General features: G+C 50.3%; 3 protein-coding genes across 3 annotated transcripts; 1 reads left to right on the forward strand and 2 right to left on the reverse strand.

Annotated features, from left to right (window-relative positions):
• Positions 1–988: 988 nt before the first annotated feature.
• Positions 989–4677, forward strand: MOGS (mannosyl-oligosaccharide glucosidase). Its single transcript, XM_052648474.1, has 4 exons — positions 989–1444; positions 1626–1852; positions 2316–2512; positions 2748–4677. The coding sequence occupies exons 1-4, from the start codon at positions 1093–1095 to the stop codon at positions 4486–4488; spliced, it is 2517 nt and encodes an 838-aa protein (XP_052504434.1). The 5' UTR covers positions 989–1092; the 3' UTR covers positions 4489–4677.
• A 212-nt stretch (positions 4678–4889) lies between these two features.
• On the reverse strand, positions 4890–7277 carry WBP1 (WW domain binding protein 1). The gene is made up of 4 exons (XM_052648311.1): positions 7060–7277; positions 6006–6108; positions 5713–5889; positions 4890–5546 (listed from the first exon to the last, which is right to left on the reverse strand). The coding sequence occupies exons 1-4, from the start codon at positions 7126–7128 to the stop codon at positions 5086–5088; spliced, it is 810 nt and encodes a 269-aa protein (XP_052504271.1). The 5' UTR covers positions 7129–7277; the 3' UTR covers positions 4890–5085.
• Positions 7278–7784: 507 nt separating this feature from the next.
• On the reverse strand, positions 7785–10546 carry INO80B (INO80 complex subunit B). The gene is made up of 5 exons (XM_052648310.1): positions 10432–10546; positions 10024–10216; positions 9689–9807; positions 9349–9518; positions 7785–8409 (listed from the first exon to the last, which is right to left on the reverse strand). Exons 1-5 carry the CDS (start codon positions 10538–10540, stop codon positions 7879–7881), a joined length of 1122 nt encoding a protein of 373 aa, XP_052504270.1. The 5' UTR covers positions 10541–10546; the 3' UTR covers positions 7785–7878.
• Between the last annotated feature and the right edge of the window lie 6950 nt (positions 10547–17496).

The raw sequence follows: 17496 nt of genomic DNA on the forward strand, positions 1-17496 counted from the left end.
TGACTCTATGTCAACACCAGGTGCAGACGCCACCTCTTTGCTTCAGCCTTCCCTGACCTGGACATAAGCAATCTTTCCCCTAAGCACCTTTGCTTCCTGGGTTGTAGAAAAGGCTAAAAAAAAAAGTATACACAGCACCATTATGGTCCTTTTAGGGTTCATCTAAATTAGGAACCCTAGACTGGAGATGCCACAGCTAAAGTCAGAAGCAGGCTTAAAGACACTGCTGGAAAAGATGCTCTTGTATCCACTCCATTTCACTAGAAAAGAAGGCATAGGTATGTGGACAATAGGTGCAGTCTGATTCAGATACACCTAGGTTCCAAGCTAGCCACTTAGCTCTGTGGCCAGGGCCAGCTTACTGAACTTTCTAAGCCACGGTTTTCAGCCACCAGATTGGGGCACTGTGGGGAGACATTAAAAGTAAAACAGGATGGCGTCTCAGGCTCTTATATATAGAAGTTACTAAAAGGGGAAAAAAAGACAAATGTGAGATTGGTTTCTCTTACTAGCCTGTGAACTCTGCTGCTGCTAAGTCGCTTCAGTCGTGTCCAACTCTGTGCGACCCCATAGACGGCAGCCCACCAGGCTCCCCCGTCCCTGGGATTCTCCTAGCAAGAACACTGGAATGGGTTGCCATTTCCTTCTCCAAAGCGTTAAAGTGAAAAGTGAAAGTGAAGTCGCTCAGTCGTGTCCGACTCTTCGCGACCCCATGGACTGCAGCCCACCAGGCTCCTTCGTCCATGGGATTTTTCCAGGCAAGAGTACTGGAGTGGGGTGCCACTGCCTTCTCGGGTGAACTCTGTGAGGAGGCCAAATAAACGCTGATCCAGTGGACACAGCTCAGAAGGCCCACCCTCGAGATCAACCTTACGCCACGAGGGCGACAGCCTTTCCCGGTCGTGGAGCTTAACCTGACGTGGCGGGGCGGGACTTCCGGGAGGAGGCGGAAGCCGAGCTGTAGGCACCGGCGGGCAGGTGCGGCTGACACATCGGTGGTCGCCCCCGGCGCCGCGCAAGGCTAGGAGGCAAAGCAGGACCGGGCTCTGTTGCCATCTTCCCGGTCCCCGCGACGACGATTTCTATGCCAGGATGGCTCGGGGCGAGCGGCGGCGCCGCGGAGCGCCGGCAGACGGAGCGCGGACGGCAGAGAGGGTGGCTCGGGGAGGCCCCGTACGGCGGGATGGCCGGGGCGGCAGGGCCCGGGGCGCGGCTGGGGGCGCGGCTCTGGCCATAGTGGTCCTGTCTCTGGCCCTGGGCCTGTCCAGCCGCTGGCTTCTAGCGTGGTACCGTTCGCGGCGGGCTGTCATGCTGCACTCCGCCCCGCCGGCGCTGCCTCCTGACTCTTCCAGCCCTACAGTGGCTCCGGACCTCTTCTGGGGCACCTACCGCCCTCACGTCTACTTCGGCATGAAAACCCGAAGCCCGCAGCCTCTCCTCACCGGTAACCTGGACCCGGGGCGGACAGGCAGGGGGGCATTTAATCTGGGCGCCCCAGCTTCGCGCCAGATCAAGGGTGGTGAGGAGTGGATCAGAGAGTTAGGAGGAGGGATGACCCTGAAGTAATCGGCGACCCAGAGGGACAAGAGCTCTCTCTTTGACTTACGTGGCCATTCTACCCCCAGGACTGATGTGGGCGCAGCAAGGCACCACCCCAGGGACCCCTAAGCTCAGGCATACGTGTGAGCAGGGGGACGGCGTGGGTCCCTATGGCTGGGAGTTCCACGACGGTGTCTCCTTCGGGCGGCAACACATCCAGGATGGAGCCTTAAGGCTCACCACTGAGTTCGTCAAGAGGCCTGGGGGTCAGCACGGAGGGGACTGGAGCTGGAGAGTGACTGTAGAGCCTCAGGTCAGGGCCCTCAGGACACCCCTCCCCCAGTCCAGATTTCCTCCACCCTTTCTTTGCTGCCTGCAAATGCAGGATAAAGTAGGGGTAAACAGAAGGGGCTCTGAGTTTGCTGCTTGATTTAAACACTTGCCTGTATGACCATCTCTTTTTACTATCTTCTGAGCCTTGGTTTTCTCGTCTGTAAACTGTAAATAAAAATAGCACCTAATTCACAGAATCGTTAAGGATTAAAGGAAATACCAGTAATATGTAGAGTTCTTCACACAGTACATGGCACAAAAGTACTGTCGTTTCCCAGAGCTGAGCATAGCTCTTTATCCCGCCCCACTGGTGCTTCCTGTCAGTGACCCTTGACACTGCGAGATGTGTGTTGTTTTCACCTGCTGTCCCTTTCCCTAAGGCTGATTCTCAGGGGAAGGCCTGCTGACCTAATGCTGCTTTTCTCTCCTCATTGGTCACCCAGGCCTCAGGTACTTCTGCCCTCCCTTTGGTGTCCCTGTTCTTCTATGTGGTAACAGACGGCAAAGAAGTCCTTGTGCCAGAGGTTGGGGCTAAGGGGCAGCTGAAGTTCATCAGTGGGCACACTAGTGAACTTGGTGACTTCCGCCTTACACTTCTGGCACCAACCAGTCCAGGAGATACCACCCCCAAGTATGGCAGGTAACTGGGGGAAGAGTGTGGGATGGTGGGAGGGGTGGCATGGATGCTGACTTAGTCTAATTTCCATCTCCTTAACCCTACCCTCTTTTCACCAGGCATTTCCCTTCTCACTAGGCTCCATGTTCCCTGCATTGCCTAGACCTTCCCATCCTGACTCCTCATCACCTCCTTTCTCTTTATAATCCTCACCGCTTCCTCCTGCATAATATTTCCTGTTCATTTTTTTCCTTTCAAGCTACAATGTCTTCTGGTCCTCCAATCCAGGACTTCCCTTGCTGACAGAGATGGTGAAGAGTCGCCTAAATAACTGGTTTCAGCATCGGCCCCCGGGGGCTTCCCCTGAACGCTACCTCGGCTTGCCAGGATCTCTGAAGTGGGACGACAGAGGCCCAAGTGGGCAAGGACAGGCACAAGGGCAATTTTTGATACAACAGGTGACACTGAAAGTCCCCTTTTCTGTGGAGTTGGTGTTTGAATCAGGCAGTGCCCGGACAGGAGGCAGCCAAGCCTTAGAGCAGCTGGCAGGCAGCCTGCTGACCCACGCCCTCGAAAGCCATGCTGAAGCCTTTAGAGAGCGCTTTGAGAAGACTTTCCGGCTAAAGGAGAAGGGCCTGAGCCCTGAGGAGCAGGCTTTGGGTCAGGGTGCCCTCAGTGGCCTTCTTGGTGGGATTGGCTATTTCTATGGACAGAGTCTGGTGTTGCCAGACATGGAGGTTGAGGGGTCTGAGCAGAAGGTGGACCCAGTCCTCTTTCCATCTGTCCCTCTTTTCACAGCAGTGCCCTCTCGGTCATTCTTCCCAAGAGGCTTCCTTTGGGATGAGGGCTTTCACCAGCTGGTGATCCAACGGTGGGATCCCCGGCTCACCCGGGAAGCCATAGGCCACTGGCTGGGGCTGCTTAATGCCGACGGCTGGATTGGGCGGGAGCAGGTGCTGGGGGATGAGGCCCGAGCCCGGGTGCCCTCAGAGTTCCTGGTGCAAAGGACAGCCCATGCCAACCCTCCAACTCTGCTTTTGCCTGTAGCCCACATGCTAGACGGTGGTGACCCTGCCGACTTGGCCTTCCTCCGCAGGGCCTTCCCTCGCCTGCGCGCCTGGTTCTTCTGGCTTCATCACAGCCAGGCAGGGCCAGTGCCACTATCTTACCGCTGGCGCGGCCGGGACCCAGCCTTGCCAACCCTACTAAACCCCAAGACACTGCCTTCAGGGCTGGATGACTATCCCCGGGCTTCACACCCCTCAGCCAGTGAGCGGCACCTGGATCTGCGGTGCTGGGTGGCCCTGGGTTCCCGTGTGCTTATGCGGCTAGCAGAGCAGTTGGGAGAGGCTGAGGCAGCTGCAGAGCTGGGCCCACTGGCTGCCTCCCTGGAAGAGGAGAGCCTGGATGAGCTGCATTGGGCCCCAGAGTTAGGAGTCTTTGCAGACTTTGGGAACCATACAAAAGCGGTGCAGCTGAAGCCTCGGCCCCCTCAGGGGCTGATGCGGGTGGTGGGCCGGCCCCACCCTCACTTACAGTATGTGGATGCCTTGGGCTACGTCAGTCTTTTCCCCTTTCTGCTGCGGCTGCTGGACCGCAATTCACCTCGCCTTGGACCCATGCTGGATGTTCTAGCTGATCGGCGTCAACTCTGGAGCCCCTTTGGTTTGCGCTCTCTTGCAGCATCCAGCCCCTTTTACAGCCAGCGCAACTCAGAGCATGATCCTCCCTACTGGCGAGGTGCTGTGTGGCTCAATGTAAACTACCTGGCACTGGGGGCTCTGCACTACTATGGGCATCTGGAGGGTCCCCACCAGGCCCGTGCTGCCAGGCTCCACAGAGAGCTCCGTGCCAATCTGGTGGGCAATGTGAGACAGCAGTACCAGGCCACAGGCTTCCTGTGGGAGCAGTACAGTGACCAGGATGGGCGAGGCATGGGCTGCCGCCCTTTCCAGGGCTGGACCAGCCTTGTCCTACTGGCCATGGCTGAAGACTACTGAAGGGGAGCGTGGGAGGGGAAGCCAGCCCCCTTATTCCATTCTGGACTAAAGGGACAGGTCTCTCACTTCTGTCCCTAGCTGTCAGATACCAGTGCTTCAAACCCTCCTCAGCTCATCTCAGGTGTCTCCTAACTGACATCCCACATAGCCCTGGGGTGAATGTGAATTCAGAGTCTATTTTTCTAAATAAATGGGAAAACCATGCCAGACTCTTATTGCTTTTGCCAGCTTTGCCTCACCAAGAGGTCTTAACTCACTCAGTCCAGGCCTTAGGGCTGCCTGTTCTCCTTCAGAGAAGGTGGGAAAAGTGGCCACTGACTGTCCCTTCCAAACCTAGTCAGGTCAAGTGCAATGCAGTCAGTCGAGCACTAGTCTACCCAAATCCACAAGCAGCTGGTTCACATCTCTTTAATGAGATCAAAGGCTCCTGTGTATATCCTGGGGGATAGAGCTCGCACAGTCCCCCAAACACTGCCCTTCTCAGGACTCCAGCCTTTTCAGATTCTAGGAGGGCAGGGAGAGGCCAAGAACCCAGGGAGCTGGGATTAGGGCTGTTTCTGGTGGGGAAGTAACCCACCCCCTGCCTCCCAAAATTGCTTATGGGATGTCCCCTTCGCTGGAAGCCAGCCCCACAGGAGAGACTTGGGGTGCAGGATTTAGGGGCCGTGCACAAGGGGACTGGTCTTCCACCTCTCGTGAGGTGGCACTAACCCTAGCCTCCTTGACTGGCTCACCCTCACTGGAGTCAGGACAAGGGCAGAGCTCAATACCTGAGTCACCAGTCAGGCGGCGATAGCGGCAGGAGGGGGGTGTGGGGGCAGGGCTCACTCCTGCCCCAAGCTCACCCTCCTGATGAGGAGGGGCACTCTGGTGGGAGGAAACGTCTTCCACGTTTGTTCCCTCGTGGCGGGCAGGACAGCTGGAAGCGGAGGAGCAGCAGGTGCACTGGCTGGAAGCAGTCGAGGGGCAGCCTGTGGCTGCAGTGTAAGGAGGCGGTGGAGTGCCTGGGCGGTGAACCACATCCTCATAGGCTGGGGGTTTGAAGGCGCTGAGGAGGCCTGCAGGAAAGAATGGTATGGTCGATAGAAGGCAACCAGGGGTGGAGTGGTGGTGTCTTTCCTATGAGGGAAAAGTGTGCCTTGAAATCTCTGAAAAGGGAGTGTGGAATGAACCAGGGTCCTGGTTTGGGAGGGACCACTGAGAGGCCAGAGCCTCGTCACTCACGAAGATCAAGCAGTGAGCCAGTAGGGACAGGGCCAGCCCCATGGCACGCCCCATGGTAGGCCAACAAGTTGATCTCCCGCTGCCGCTGCTGCTGCTGCAGCCGTAGTTTAGCTCGTCGATGGCGGAAGGCGCAACAGCAGCTAAAGAGAATGAGGACAGTCCAGAGCAGCCAGAACCCTGCAGGAGGCGAGGAGGAAGAGACTTAGATACCTCCTATGCAGAGAAGGGTCCTTGAAGGCTGAAGTCCAAAGGCGGGTGGGCAGAACAAAAGAAGAGCCCCCTTGAAGACTCACACCAGAGCTCATAGTAGTACGTGCAGCAGCCAGTCTCCCCACAGCAGTGACCACTCTCACAGAGGTAGGGCTGGTTGTTCACTCCCGGGCACAGCTCTCGAAGCTGGGAGCAAGGAAGCACTTAAAGGGAAATTCCAGCCCAAGACACTGTCCACCCCCACCCCCTGCATACACATACACAGTCCCATCCTGTGAGCCAAGCTTAGCTCAGAAATCTATGGGGAGAGGAAAAAGTGATGTTGAGAGGAGTGTTCAAATATCTGAAGGGCTGCCAGCATGGAAGAGGATTTGGAATAGCAAGAATCAGTCTAGAGACTTAAGATGCAAGGTGTGGGCATACAAAGAGGCAGATTGCAGCTCTGCATATAGGAGACCTCTCATATTCAAGCCTGGCTCCCTAGGGTGTTTAATGTTAAGGGAGTGTTTTGGCAGAAGTCCGAAGACTGGGCTATCTCAAAGTCTCAGATGATGGGTAAGGGGTTTAGGTAATTTCCAAAGCTGTTTTCATTATCATTCCCTGTGGTCTGCCAATCCCCACTCCTAAGCTGGATCTTTCCAGCCCTGGGTCTCAGGCTTCCTAGGGTAGAGGAGGAGCAATAAGAGACCCAGAGCAGGGTTCCCAACCAGATGGGATTGCTGTGGATGATAAAGGATGGCATCCAGGGCGTGATTCTGGGTTCCATCTCTTCTCCAAATTGCTCCCTCAAGAGAAGACACTGCCAGACTCTGTTATGACAATAGGCACATAGAAAAACATCACAAATAACTGTTGCAAGACAGAAGGAACCTCCCTGGGGCCTCACTATGCCTCTGGTCACTGGAGAGCCACTGCAAGCTTCCACTGCAGCTAAGGGATGGGATCTATGAAGCTGCAGGCAAAAGTCAACAGCACCTACATCACAAAGTTTACACAGAGTAGAAGGGCCATATCTAGGAATTTCACAGTACCTTTGGCTCCGAGAGTTCCTCCGCCACCCGCCAAAAGGCAGGGGCAAGGAATGGGGAAGGAGAAATAAATGGCTGTCGTGATAGGCTTTTGGAGCTGTTGGGATACCTGCTGTTGCCGCACTCGAAGTGCCCCCCAGGCCTCCTCGCTGCCGTTCCCGCCGGTAGCCCGAGCCATGCCTCCACCTACAGCTCCCTGAAGACCACAGTCTCCTCTACCGCCAGCTGCCCCGCCCCTGCCACCTCTGCCTCCACCGCCATGGTCCCTGCCCGGCCCATCTTCGCTGCCGCCACCATCACTCTGCGACCGGACCTTCCATCCAGCGAGAGCTCTGCCAACTAGCACCCAGGTTGTTCCGTCCCACCAATCCGCATCACTCTCGGACAGATGGGCCAATAGGAAAGCTCACAGGCTTCTCCCTGCGACCAATCTACAAAAGCACCTCCGCCACTCTCCCAGACAACAGGAGCTTGCACAGACAAAGAGTGGGGAAGGTTCGACCCATGGCTGTGACTGACAGCGACAACAGCCAATACGGACGACAGAACAGGGTTAGAGTTATCAACCAATGAACGGCCGCCCGGGACAGCAAAGTTCCCGCTGACTGGCTTGAGCCCTATTTTCTGGATGACGCCAAACGCTTGACCACGCCAGGTAATCCCGCTAGGAGCCGCGGAGCCCCAAGAGCCTGCTGGAGTCTGGGTGGGTGCGGACCGGCTATTCTGGGGCCTGGTGGACGTTTCCCGGCACCAATGCAAGCAGCGGGTGGGGGGGCAAGCTGTGTGTATGGGGAATTGGCCTACCCGTACTCCATCCCCCCAATTCTGTACAAGTCAAGGCACTGGATGAAATTTAATAAAGTGGGAAGGGCACTGAAAACAAGGGGCAGAGGAGAAGGCACAGAGTCCAGGTGGGGGAGGGGGGCGCTTAAGTAGCCAGAAGTGGGGATCCGGGGCCCTCAGGCCCACCTAGCCGCATCTGCAAATTGATGCGATAGCACTGAAGGCTGCAGAGTGCCTGGCCCGTGCGCGAGCAGGCATAGCGGCGCGGATGGGGACAGCCGGGGACAGAGCATCGAGGCGGCGGTCCAGATGGGGATGGCCGCTGAGACACAGGCGCGGGGGCAGGGACGCCAGGCGGGAAGGAGAGGGTGGAACCCTGTGCCCCGCTGCTGTAGCGCACCATGGGGGCTGGGGCCGCCGCCCGCCCTCCCCGCCGCTCGCCCCGGGAGGCCCCTCGGCCTCCCCGCCCACTGGGCGCCGCAGTCTTGGTGAGGCGCTCGATAGTCTGGTTCTTGTGCTCCTCGGCCCGCCGAGCTGCCTGCAGCCGCCTCTTCCGTGCCCGCTCCTCACGCTTCAGCAGCATTTCTTCGGTGAGAGCGGGGGCCGGGCAGCCCCCAGCCACAGGTAGTGACAGCATCGGGGAAGGCTGACTTCGAGCCTTCTGCAGCAGAGCTCGCTAGGGAGATATGGAGATGTCAGCAAATAGAGAAGGGAGTTCTGCCAGAACGAGGGAGGGGAAAGTGCGGACACGGAAAGCAGGGTCTTGAGGAGCAGGCCTTGAGAAAAGAGTACAATGAGAACAGTCTCCAGGAGCCTTTCATACTGCCTCCTCTCAGATCTCCAGACTTTCAGCTTTAGATCCTTGATCCTCAAGGACAAATGCTTTAGTAACATTACCTTCCCGCCCTGAGTCCCAAAACTCTGTACTAGTTCTCTGGAGGCTTTATTGTTTTTTCAGTCTTTGAATCCCAATGGATAGCATCAACTGGATAATTGCTCAAGTCAAAAACTCAGGGTTATCCTTGATTCCTTCCTTCCCCCAACAAGTGTCTGTTTCCTAAATATATCCAGAATCTATCTGGTTTCTCCAACTCATTTCACCTTGGTTCAAGCCACCACCATCTCTTACCTGACTACTTCAATAGCTTCCTAACTGGTCTTGCTTCTATCGTTTACCACCACTAAGAAACCAAAGTAAACTAATGAAATATAAACCAAACATATCATTTCTCTGCATACCGCCTTTTTGTCACAGTCACATTTATTCTTCTCCTTGGCCATAATTAGGCATGTTCCACCCTCAGGGTCTTTGCTCCTGCTGGTCTCTCTGCCTGGAAAGCTTCTCTGGTATTGGAAACATTATATTTTTAGAGAGGTCTTTCCAGATTGCCCTATCTAATGTTGTTTTCTACTTTCTATTTCATCACCCTATTTTTGTTATAAACATTCCAGTTTTTCAAAATTATTTACTACACAAGAATACTGGCTCCATGAGAACAGAAACCTTGTCTGTCTTTTCTCCACTGCTGATATCCCTGCTGCCTTGCAAAGTTCTCCAGATGTGGAAAGCTCTCAGTATCAATTTGGCAAACAAATAAAGAATGAACCTACTTACCTGCCGAGCAGTGAGCAGCCGTTCATTGATCTCCTTCTTGAGATCTCCATTGTCATCCAGCTCCCCCTTCTCCAAGGCATCCAGCCACCTCTGTTCTTCCTCTTCCTCCTGACCTCCTAAGCCCCCGGACAGGTCCCGCAGTGGGGAGGGGGACAGATTACTGTCTTCATCTGTAAAGTAAAGTTGGAGAGCTAAAAGTAGAATTGTTCAGATTGGGAACCTTACTTTGGCCAAGTTAATACTGGGAAACACAAAATTTTCACCTTCCTCAGAACGAACCCTCTTCCCTTAACCAGGTATAATGAGAAACCCAGTTTCCCCACCTCTAGATCCTTCTCACCCAGCCAGGCACGGTACTGCTCAAGGGGGACTCCTTCCACAGGTTCCTCTTCATTGTCCACGACCATAAGGGGAGAGGGTGAGCGAGGACCTTCAGGGATCACAGTGAAGGTAGGAACACTGCAGAGAAGCAACCACTCTGTAAGGTGAGCGATTGTCTCCTCCTGCTCAGTACATTAGTCTTCCCCACGCCCTCTTGGGTTCTTGCTACATTAACCTGGGCCCTGAAGTCACAGCATCCATTCTCTGTCTTATGAAAACTGCAGCCAGTTTCTCCTTCTGTCTCTGCCTGCTTCTAAAGTCCCCCAAGTAAAACTTCGGCTCTCTTGGCCTCACCTCTTGGTGCCCAAGACCTGCCCGCCCAACTTGATTTTGAGTTTGAGCTGGGGCTTGGCAGGAGACTGCTGCGTTGGCCCAGCCTCCTCTTCCTGGTAGTGTTTTTTCTTGTGTTTCTTCTTGTGTTTCTTGTGCTTTTTCTTGTGCACTCCGTGGCCGTGGGCACCCGCTAGACTCAACTCCAGGGCTTCCCCTGCAGAAGGAGAGCCTGTCAAAGATGTATGGGAGGGGCAAGAAAAGCCCAGTACCCCGAAGGGTCCTATTGTTCCCGCGGTATTCTGGTATTACCATAACAGCCCCGCCTTTTTGCTTCCCACCTGTGGCGAAGTACCCAGGGGAAGCTCGAAGGAGCACGAAAGAGACTGCTTTTATGCGAAGGGCAAACTTGCCTTATGGATCCACGCTTACCAGGCTCAGGGGCCTCCATAGCCCCAGAGGTGCTCCCGCGCCGCCACAGCTTACTCATGGGGCCCTGCAAGGAAAGGGGGCTGTAAATAGTCGAAACACATTCAGACATACCTTTTCCGCCCCGCGGAAGAACTTATCCCAGCAAATAGCCGGGTACTTCCGGTGCCTAGGAACCATGCTTGTGCGGGGCACGCTTTGCGACAAACATGCTCCAGGAGAAACACGGGTCCTTCCAACAATAGTTCCGGACACTTTGAGGCCGGGAGGGTTTTCCGCTCGCCCCGCAGCCCCACAATCGAGATCAGAGCTCAGCGCCGGAGATTCAATTATTACACGGGGCTAGGCAATGATAATACAAAGATAAATATAAATACTCCTCTCTGCCTTTGAGGAGCTTACAGTTTGATGGAGGAGCACGAAACAAACTATTTGCCAGCAAAATGAAGGAGGGCTTAATAGCACAAGTGCCCTACAAGGTGGGCAGATGGTATTTAAGCCTCAATTCTTTATCAGTAGAGAAGTGGATAGATGAATTATGGTACAAGCTAAGAGTTGATCGGTAATTGATAAGATAGACGTAGGATTTAGATCCCGGTGGGTAATAGTATTGGAAACAATCTAAAGAAAAACCAAAATTGGTACAGGGATTTGATACACCATAGTGGGAAGCTGTGGTGCTATTAAAAGAAATGGGGCCCCAGAAGGTTACCCAAGAAATTGGTGACAGCAATTCCAATGGATGGTTGGGAGAACAAGGGTGAAGGGAGACTTATTCTTCCTAATATACACTTTTGTGCCTATTGAACTTTGTATAAAACGTGTGTAAGATAACTCATGTCTCAGTGGTAAAGAATTCACCAGCCAGTGCAGGAGACGCAGAAGACTTGGGTTCCATCCCTGGGTTGGGAAGATCCCCTGGAGGAGGAAATAGCAACCCACTCCAGTATTCTTGCCTGGAAAATTCCACCGACAGAGGAACCTGATGGGCTGGAGTCCATGAAGTCACAAAGAGTCGGACAAGGACTGAGCACGCAAGTGCGCGCACGCATGAAACGTGTGTTTTACTAATTTTTAAAAAAAGGAACAAGGTAGCTCTATATGTGCTGACATACGGAATAAGAAAAGCAAGTTTCAAGATGAGGTGATTCCATTTTATGAGACTGAGGCACTACCTACTGCCCTCACGAAGCACCTGCTCTTCCATTTTTAAAAGGCATAATATGCTACTACATTCGGAGAAAAAACTAAGGAATGTATACTAAATGGTTAATGGTGATTATCTTTGAAACTTAGAGTTGGGGAACTTTCACTATCAAGATCTGTAGTGTTTTCTTTTTTTTTTTTTTCTTTTAAAATATTCCTTAGTATTTTGTGTAATGAATTTTCTTACAGCCAATATATATCACATTTATAATTAGCAAAAAGCACTATACATGTAGTGTATAGATATATACATGGGATACATGTCTGAACAGAGTAGCAATAGTGAACAAAGTAAGGGAAGAACTGACTTAAGAAATATTTCATTAATGAAATTTAAAGGAACTGATAAACAATTGTATATGAGAATTCAGGAAGAAGTCAATATAGTATAGTGATTGAGAATGAACTTTGGAGTCAGACAAGCCTATTAACAAATTCCAGTTTATTGGCTGTGTAACCTTCGGTTCACAGTTATTTAAGTTTTCTGAACCTCATATTCCAGTTTTGTAAAATGGAATGAAGTAGGATCTAGTTCAGAGAAGGCAACAACACCCCACTCCAGTACTCTTGCCTGGAAAATCCCATGGACAGAGGAGACTGATGGGCTGCAGTCCATGGGGTCGCTAAAAGTCAGACATAACTGAGCGACTTCACTTTCACGCATTGGAGAAGGAAGTGGCAACCCACTCCAGTGTTCTTGCCTGGAGAATCCCAGGGATGGGGGAGCCTGGTGGGCTGCCGTCTATGGGGCTGCAGAGTTGGACACAACTGAAGTGACTTAGCAGCAGCAGCAGGATCTAGTTCATAGTGATCTCAGTAAAGTAGCAGTGAGTGGTGGCATGAAGTACGTTCTTAATTTCCTGCCCAGGAACTGCACTTGGGTCGCCTGGATGAGAACCAGGAATCCTAGCCACTGGACCAGCAAGGGCCAGAGACTAAAAGCTATTTTTCCCTGGATCTTTGCCCCCAGTGAAAAAATGCATTTATCACAGAGGCAGAAACTGTAGATACAGGTCCAAAGTTTATTATTAGAGACATAGTACAACAACAAGTGGGAGAGAAAACAGAGAAACAATGTGTTTAGATGAGCTAGAAGCAAAACAGAGAGAAAGGGTGTGTACATCCTCCCTAGAGAGGAGGAGGAGCGCAGTAAAGAGGTTAAGTCATTTATATAGGTCAGTTCTCCTGGGTCTTTGTCTTCCTTTGACCAATTATCTGGTTTCTTTTTCCACACCTGAGCTACCCTGGGACCCTCTCCTGGGTGCTCACGCACCCCTCAGCCAAGATGGCTCTCAAAGTGAAGGCTTCTGAGAGGAGCAAGGCTCATTATGGCCTGGAGTTATACCTTGACTTTTGACCCACAAGGAGCCTTTCTGCCTATGTGTCCCCAAAATGGGGGGAGCAGAGATCCCTTAATCCTTGACTCAAACAGGATTTTGCCCCTCTTTGTCCTTGCATGACTATTACCTTGATTATTGCCATGACTATTAACCTTAAGATGTTTACAAGAGACAAACACTGGCTATTTACCCTGTTTATGTTGTTACTTCCATTTCAGAGAGCAAACAGGAGGTTGATTGTAAATGCTTAACTGGAGCCCACCTATCTCTCATCTCAGAACACGCTAACAGTTTTAAGTATCCAGCCTGAACCCCACTTATTTGTGCCCCATGAAATGCAAACAGGAGGCCAGTTGTAAATATCTAGCCTGAAGCCCATCTATTTCCCACGTCAAAAGGACTCTCCCAAAGAATGAAGCAAACGGAGAATGCAAAGTATGTAGGGTAGTGTCTTGCACATAGTAGCTGTTCAGCATGCATACAGCCACAATAATAGATGACTTCTACATTTCTAGCCCAAGTATTAGAGGGAAATAATATTTTAAATACAGAAGAGAACATAAGAAGAGAAGTAAGTAAAAAGAAAACCATTTAGTGTCACCTAACGTGAATTTAAAGTGCATGTGGAAAGTCGAAACTATAATGAGGTATCACTTCACACCCGTCAGAATGACCATCATCAAAAAATCTACCAACAATCATTGCTGGAGAGGGTGTGGAGAAAAGGGAACCCTCCTACACTGTTGGTAGGAATGTAAACTGGTACAACCACTATGGAGAACAGTATGGAAGTTACTTAAAAACCTTAAATAGAGCTACTATATGACTCAGCAATTCCACTCCTAGGCATATGTCCAGAGAAAACCAGAATTCTAATGGATGCATGCTCCCTGATGTTCATTGCAGCACTGTTCACAATAGCCAGGACTTGGAAGCAAACTAAATATCCATCGACAGAGGAATGGAGAAGGAAGATGTGGTACCGATATTCAATGGAATATTATTCAAGATATAAAAAGGAACAAAACAGTGCCATTTGCAGAGATGTGGATGGACCTGGAGAGTCAAGTAATTCAGAAAGAGAAAAACAAATATTGTATAATATTTCTTATATGTGGAATCTAGAAAAATGATACAGATGAACTACTTGCAAAGCAGAAATAGTAATGGATGTAGAGAACAAACTTACAGTTACCAAGCGGAGAAGGAGGATGAATTGGGAGATTGGGATTGACGTATATACACTACTATGTAGAAAATAGGTAACCAATGAGAACCTACTGTGTAGCACAGGGAATTCTACTCAGTGCTCTGTGGTGACCTCAATGAGAAGGAAACCTAAAAGAGAATGGATACGTGTATAGGTATAACTGATTCACTTTGCTGCACAGCAGAAACGAACACAACACTGTAAAGCAACTATACTCTTAACAAAAATTAATAAAAATGAAACAAAGGGCATGTGGGAATGCCCACATGGAGATGGAATACTGAGAAGAGAAGTCTTCTTCTCTTCACAGAAGGTGTGAGCTGGGGTGTCATCAGCACTGGAAATGCTGATGAAGGTCCTCCTCAAGAGATGGGAATAGATGAGACATTCCAGAATGAGCAGATGAAGAGGAAAGGACCAGGAACAAACCCAAGTGGGCCTCAGTCTTGAGCATACTGGCAGAGGGGGAAGGCAGGGTTGAGAACAGGTCAAAGGGGCAATAAAGGCACCAAGAACAGAGATTATCAGCAGACAAAGTCTATGATGAGCTCCGTACAGTTTTGCAGAGCCTAGGTTGAGCTCCAAGAAGAGCATGCACTGTAGCAACGTGTGAAGACGATAGTCCTGTATCACCAGGAGTTAAAATGTAATTAGTATTTGTCAAACATGTTAGAGTTTATAACCTGCTTTCATATTCCTTCCCTCCCTTGAGCCCATGGCAGCTCTATCAGGGAGATGCTATTGTTCCCTCATGAGGAAACTGAGGCTTAGAAGGGTTAAATGATGTGGCCAGAGTCCCATAGTGAAGGAGTGGCAGAACCAGCATCAAAGACTTCCTGACACTAGGCCCAGTGGAGTTTCCTCAACATCCTGATGCCCAGCAGGGAGGAAGTGGTGACAGTAAAGAGCTATGGGCTTCATTATTTTGTTTTGTTTTTAGTTTTGCTTTGTTTAGCATCAGAGAGATTTGAACAGGTTTGTAGGCTGAAAGGAAGAACTTTGTCCTTCTGAAAAAGTTCTTAGCTTTAATTTTTTAGATATTTTTTGGGGACATAATTTCAAAACTTACAGAAAAGTTCCAAGAAGACTACAAAGAACTCTGTTAGCTTCTTAAATCAGATTCTACCATCATTAACATTTACCATTTCTTCCCCTTCCTCTCCATTATCATTACTCCTCTTCTGATCATTCTGAGAGCCAGTTGGAGACGTGATGCCGTTTCATCTCTAAATATTTCATTGTGTATTTTCCTCAAATATGAGTACACGATTCTATAACCTTTTTGCAACCCTCCCAATCAGGAAATTAACACTAATACAATACTACCATCCTTTCCATGGATCCCATTCAAATTTTACCTACTGCCCAATGTCTCCTTTTCCTTTCTAGGTTGGAATTCAAATCCACAGTCCTACATTACAATTCCTTGTCATATTGTCTTTGATCTGCTTTAATCTGCTAAACCATTTCCTCACTCCTTCCTTATCTTTAGTGACCTTGACAGTTTTAAATAGTACAAGCCTTTGATTCTGTAGTATGTCCCTCAACCTGGACCATCTGGTGTTTCCTCAAGTCAAGACATAAGTTTTTGGCAGGAATGCTACTCAAAAAATATTTTGCTGTGTTCTTCTCACTGTATCACATCAGGAAGTACAGGACATCAGCTTATTCCACTGATGATGCTAACCTTAATCACCTGTTCAAGGTGGTGTCTGTCAGTTTTTTCCACTGTAAAGTCACAATTTTTTTTTATTATTTATTTTAAATTTATTTTAAATTTGGCCATGCCGTGTGGCTTTCAGGATCTTAGGTCCCCAACCAGGGATTAAACTTGGGCTCCAGCAGTGAAAGTGCCAAATCCTAACCACTGGGATGCCAGGGAATTCCCAAACTCACCATTTTCAACACTTTACTGAGTGTTTTCTGGGGAAATACTCTGAAACTACTCTGATATACTATCCTCCATCAAACTTCCACCCACGCGGTGTAATATCCATTGATGAATACTGTATGAATCAATTCTACTGAAATAATTGCCAAGAGGTATTCTACTTCCATTATTCCATCTACATTTGTTAGTTGGTGTTCTATAGTGAAGTGCACTACATTCTCCTTACATTCAGTTACATTAGTGTTTATTATATCAGTATGGATTCTTATTTCAGTCAATGAGTTGTAATCCATTTTGATGCTTAAATTTGTCCCAGATTTGGTCAGTGGACATTTATTTAAGATGGTTTCTATATTCTTATCCCATATCTTCATCATTCCCTGAGCACTTTTTACTTCCCAGCACTACAAAATATTTTGGTCTCATCTTGTACTCTCCCTGGATAAGGGGTGGAAACCCTTGGGAAGCCAGGCATTGGGAATATATGGCTGAGGTTATGCTGAGCCCAGTTGGTTCAAGATGGCAGCTGGAGAGCATGGCAGCAGTAGACTGAAGAGGCAGTGGTGCCCTAGAGAGGTGGTAGTGTCATGGGCAGTGGGTTTGCAGAGATCCCCATGGAGGCAGAGCAGGGTAGTGACTGGAGCCCCTGAGTTCCTAGCACGATGGGGTGTGAAGTCAGGAAGCACTGAGCGCCCCACTCAGTTAGGCTAGTCTCAACAGGCTTGGACAATAACGACAAGGAGCCAGAGAGGAAAGGCAGGGGCCAGAGATCAGCTGGCGGCGGGCCGTGCAGGTGGCAGATCAGCCCCAGGGCATCTGGCAGCAGCAGTGAGGCTGGGGAGCCCTGTGCTCCTGGGCATCCTCCAACCTTGGCTCCAGCCTTCCTTGGACCCCCTTCCTGGCAACTGTAGTAGGACCTTTGCCCTGGCCCCTGGCAAAGGTTTACATGCTCAGTGAGGACCAACAGTAGGTCAACCAGGGCACTGGGCATGTCCTTCAGCTACATGGAGTGGTTGAAGGGCATGTCCCTGCTAGTCAGGGCCCGACAAAATGTGGTCCACTGGAAAAAGAAATGGCACACCGCTTCAGTGTTCTTGTCTTGAGAACCGCATGAACACAATGAAAAGGCAAAAAGATATGACACTGGAAGATGAGCTCCCCCAGGTGGGTAGGTGTCCAATATGCTACTGGGGAAGAGTGGAGAAATAGTTCCATAAAAAATGAAGTGGCTGGCCTAAAGTGGAAATGTCACTCAATTGTGGATGCGTCTGGTGGTGAAAGTAAGTCCATTGCTATAAACAACAATATTGCATAGGAACCCGAAATGTTAGGTCCATGAATCAAGGTAAATTGGACATGGTCAAGCAAGAGATGCAAGAGTGAACACTGACATTTTAGGAATCAGTGAACTAACTAAAATG

Source organism: Budorcas taxicolor, chromosome 11 (assembly GCF_023091745.1).
Source record: "Budorcas taxicolor isolate Tak-1 chromosome 11, Takin1.1, whole genome shotgun sequence".
NCBI lineage: Eukaryota > Metazoa > Chordata > Mammalia > Artiodactyla > Bovidae > Budorcas > Budorcas taxicolor.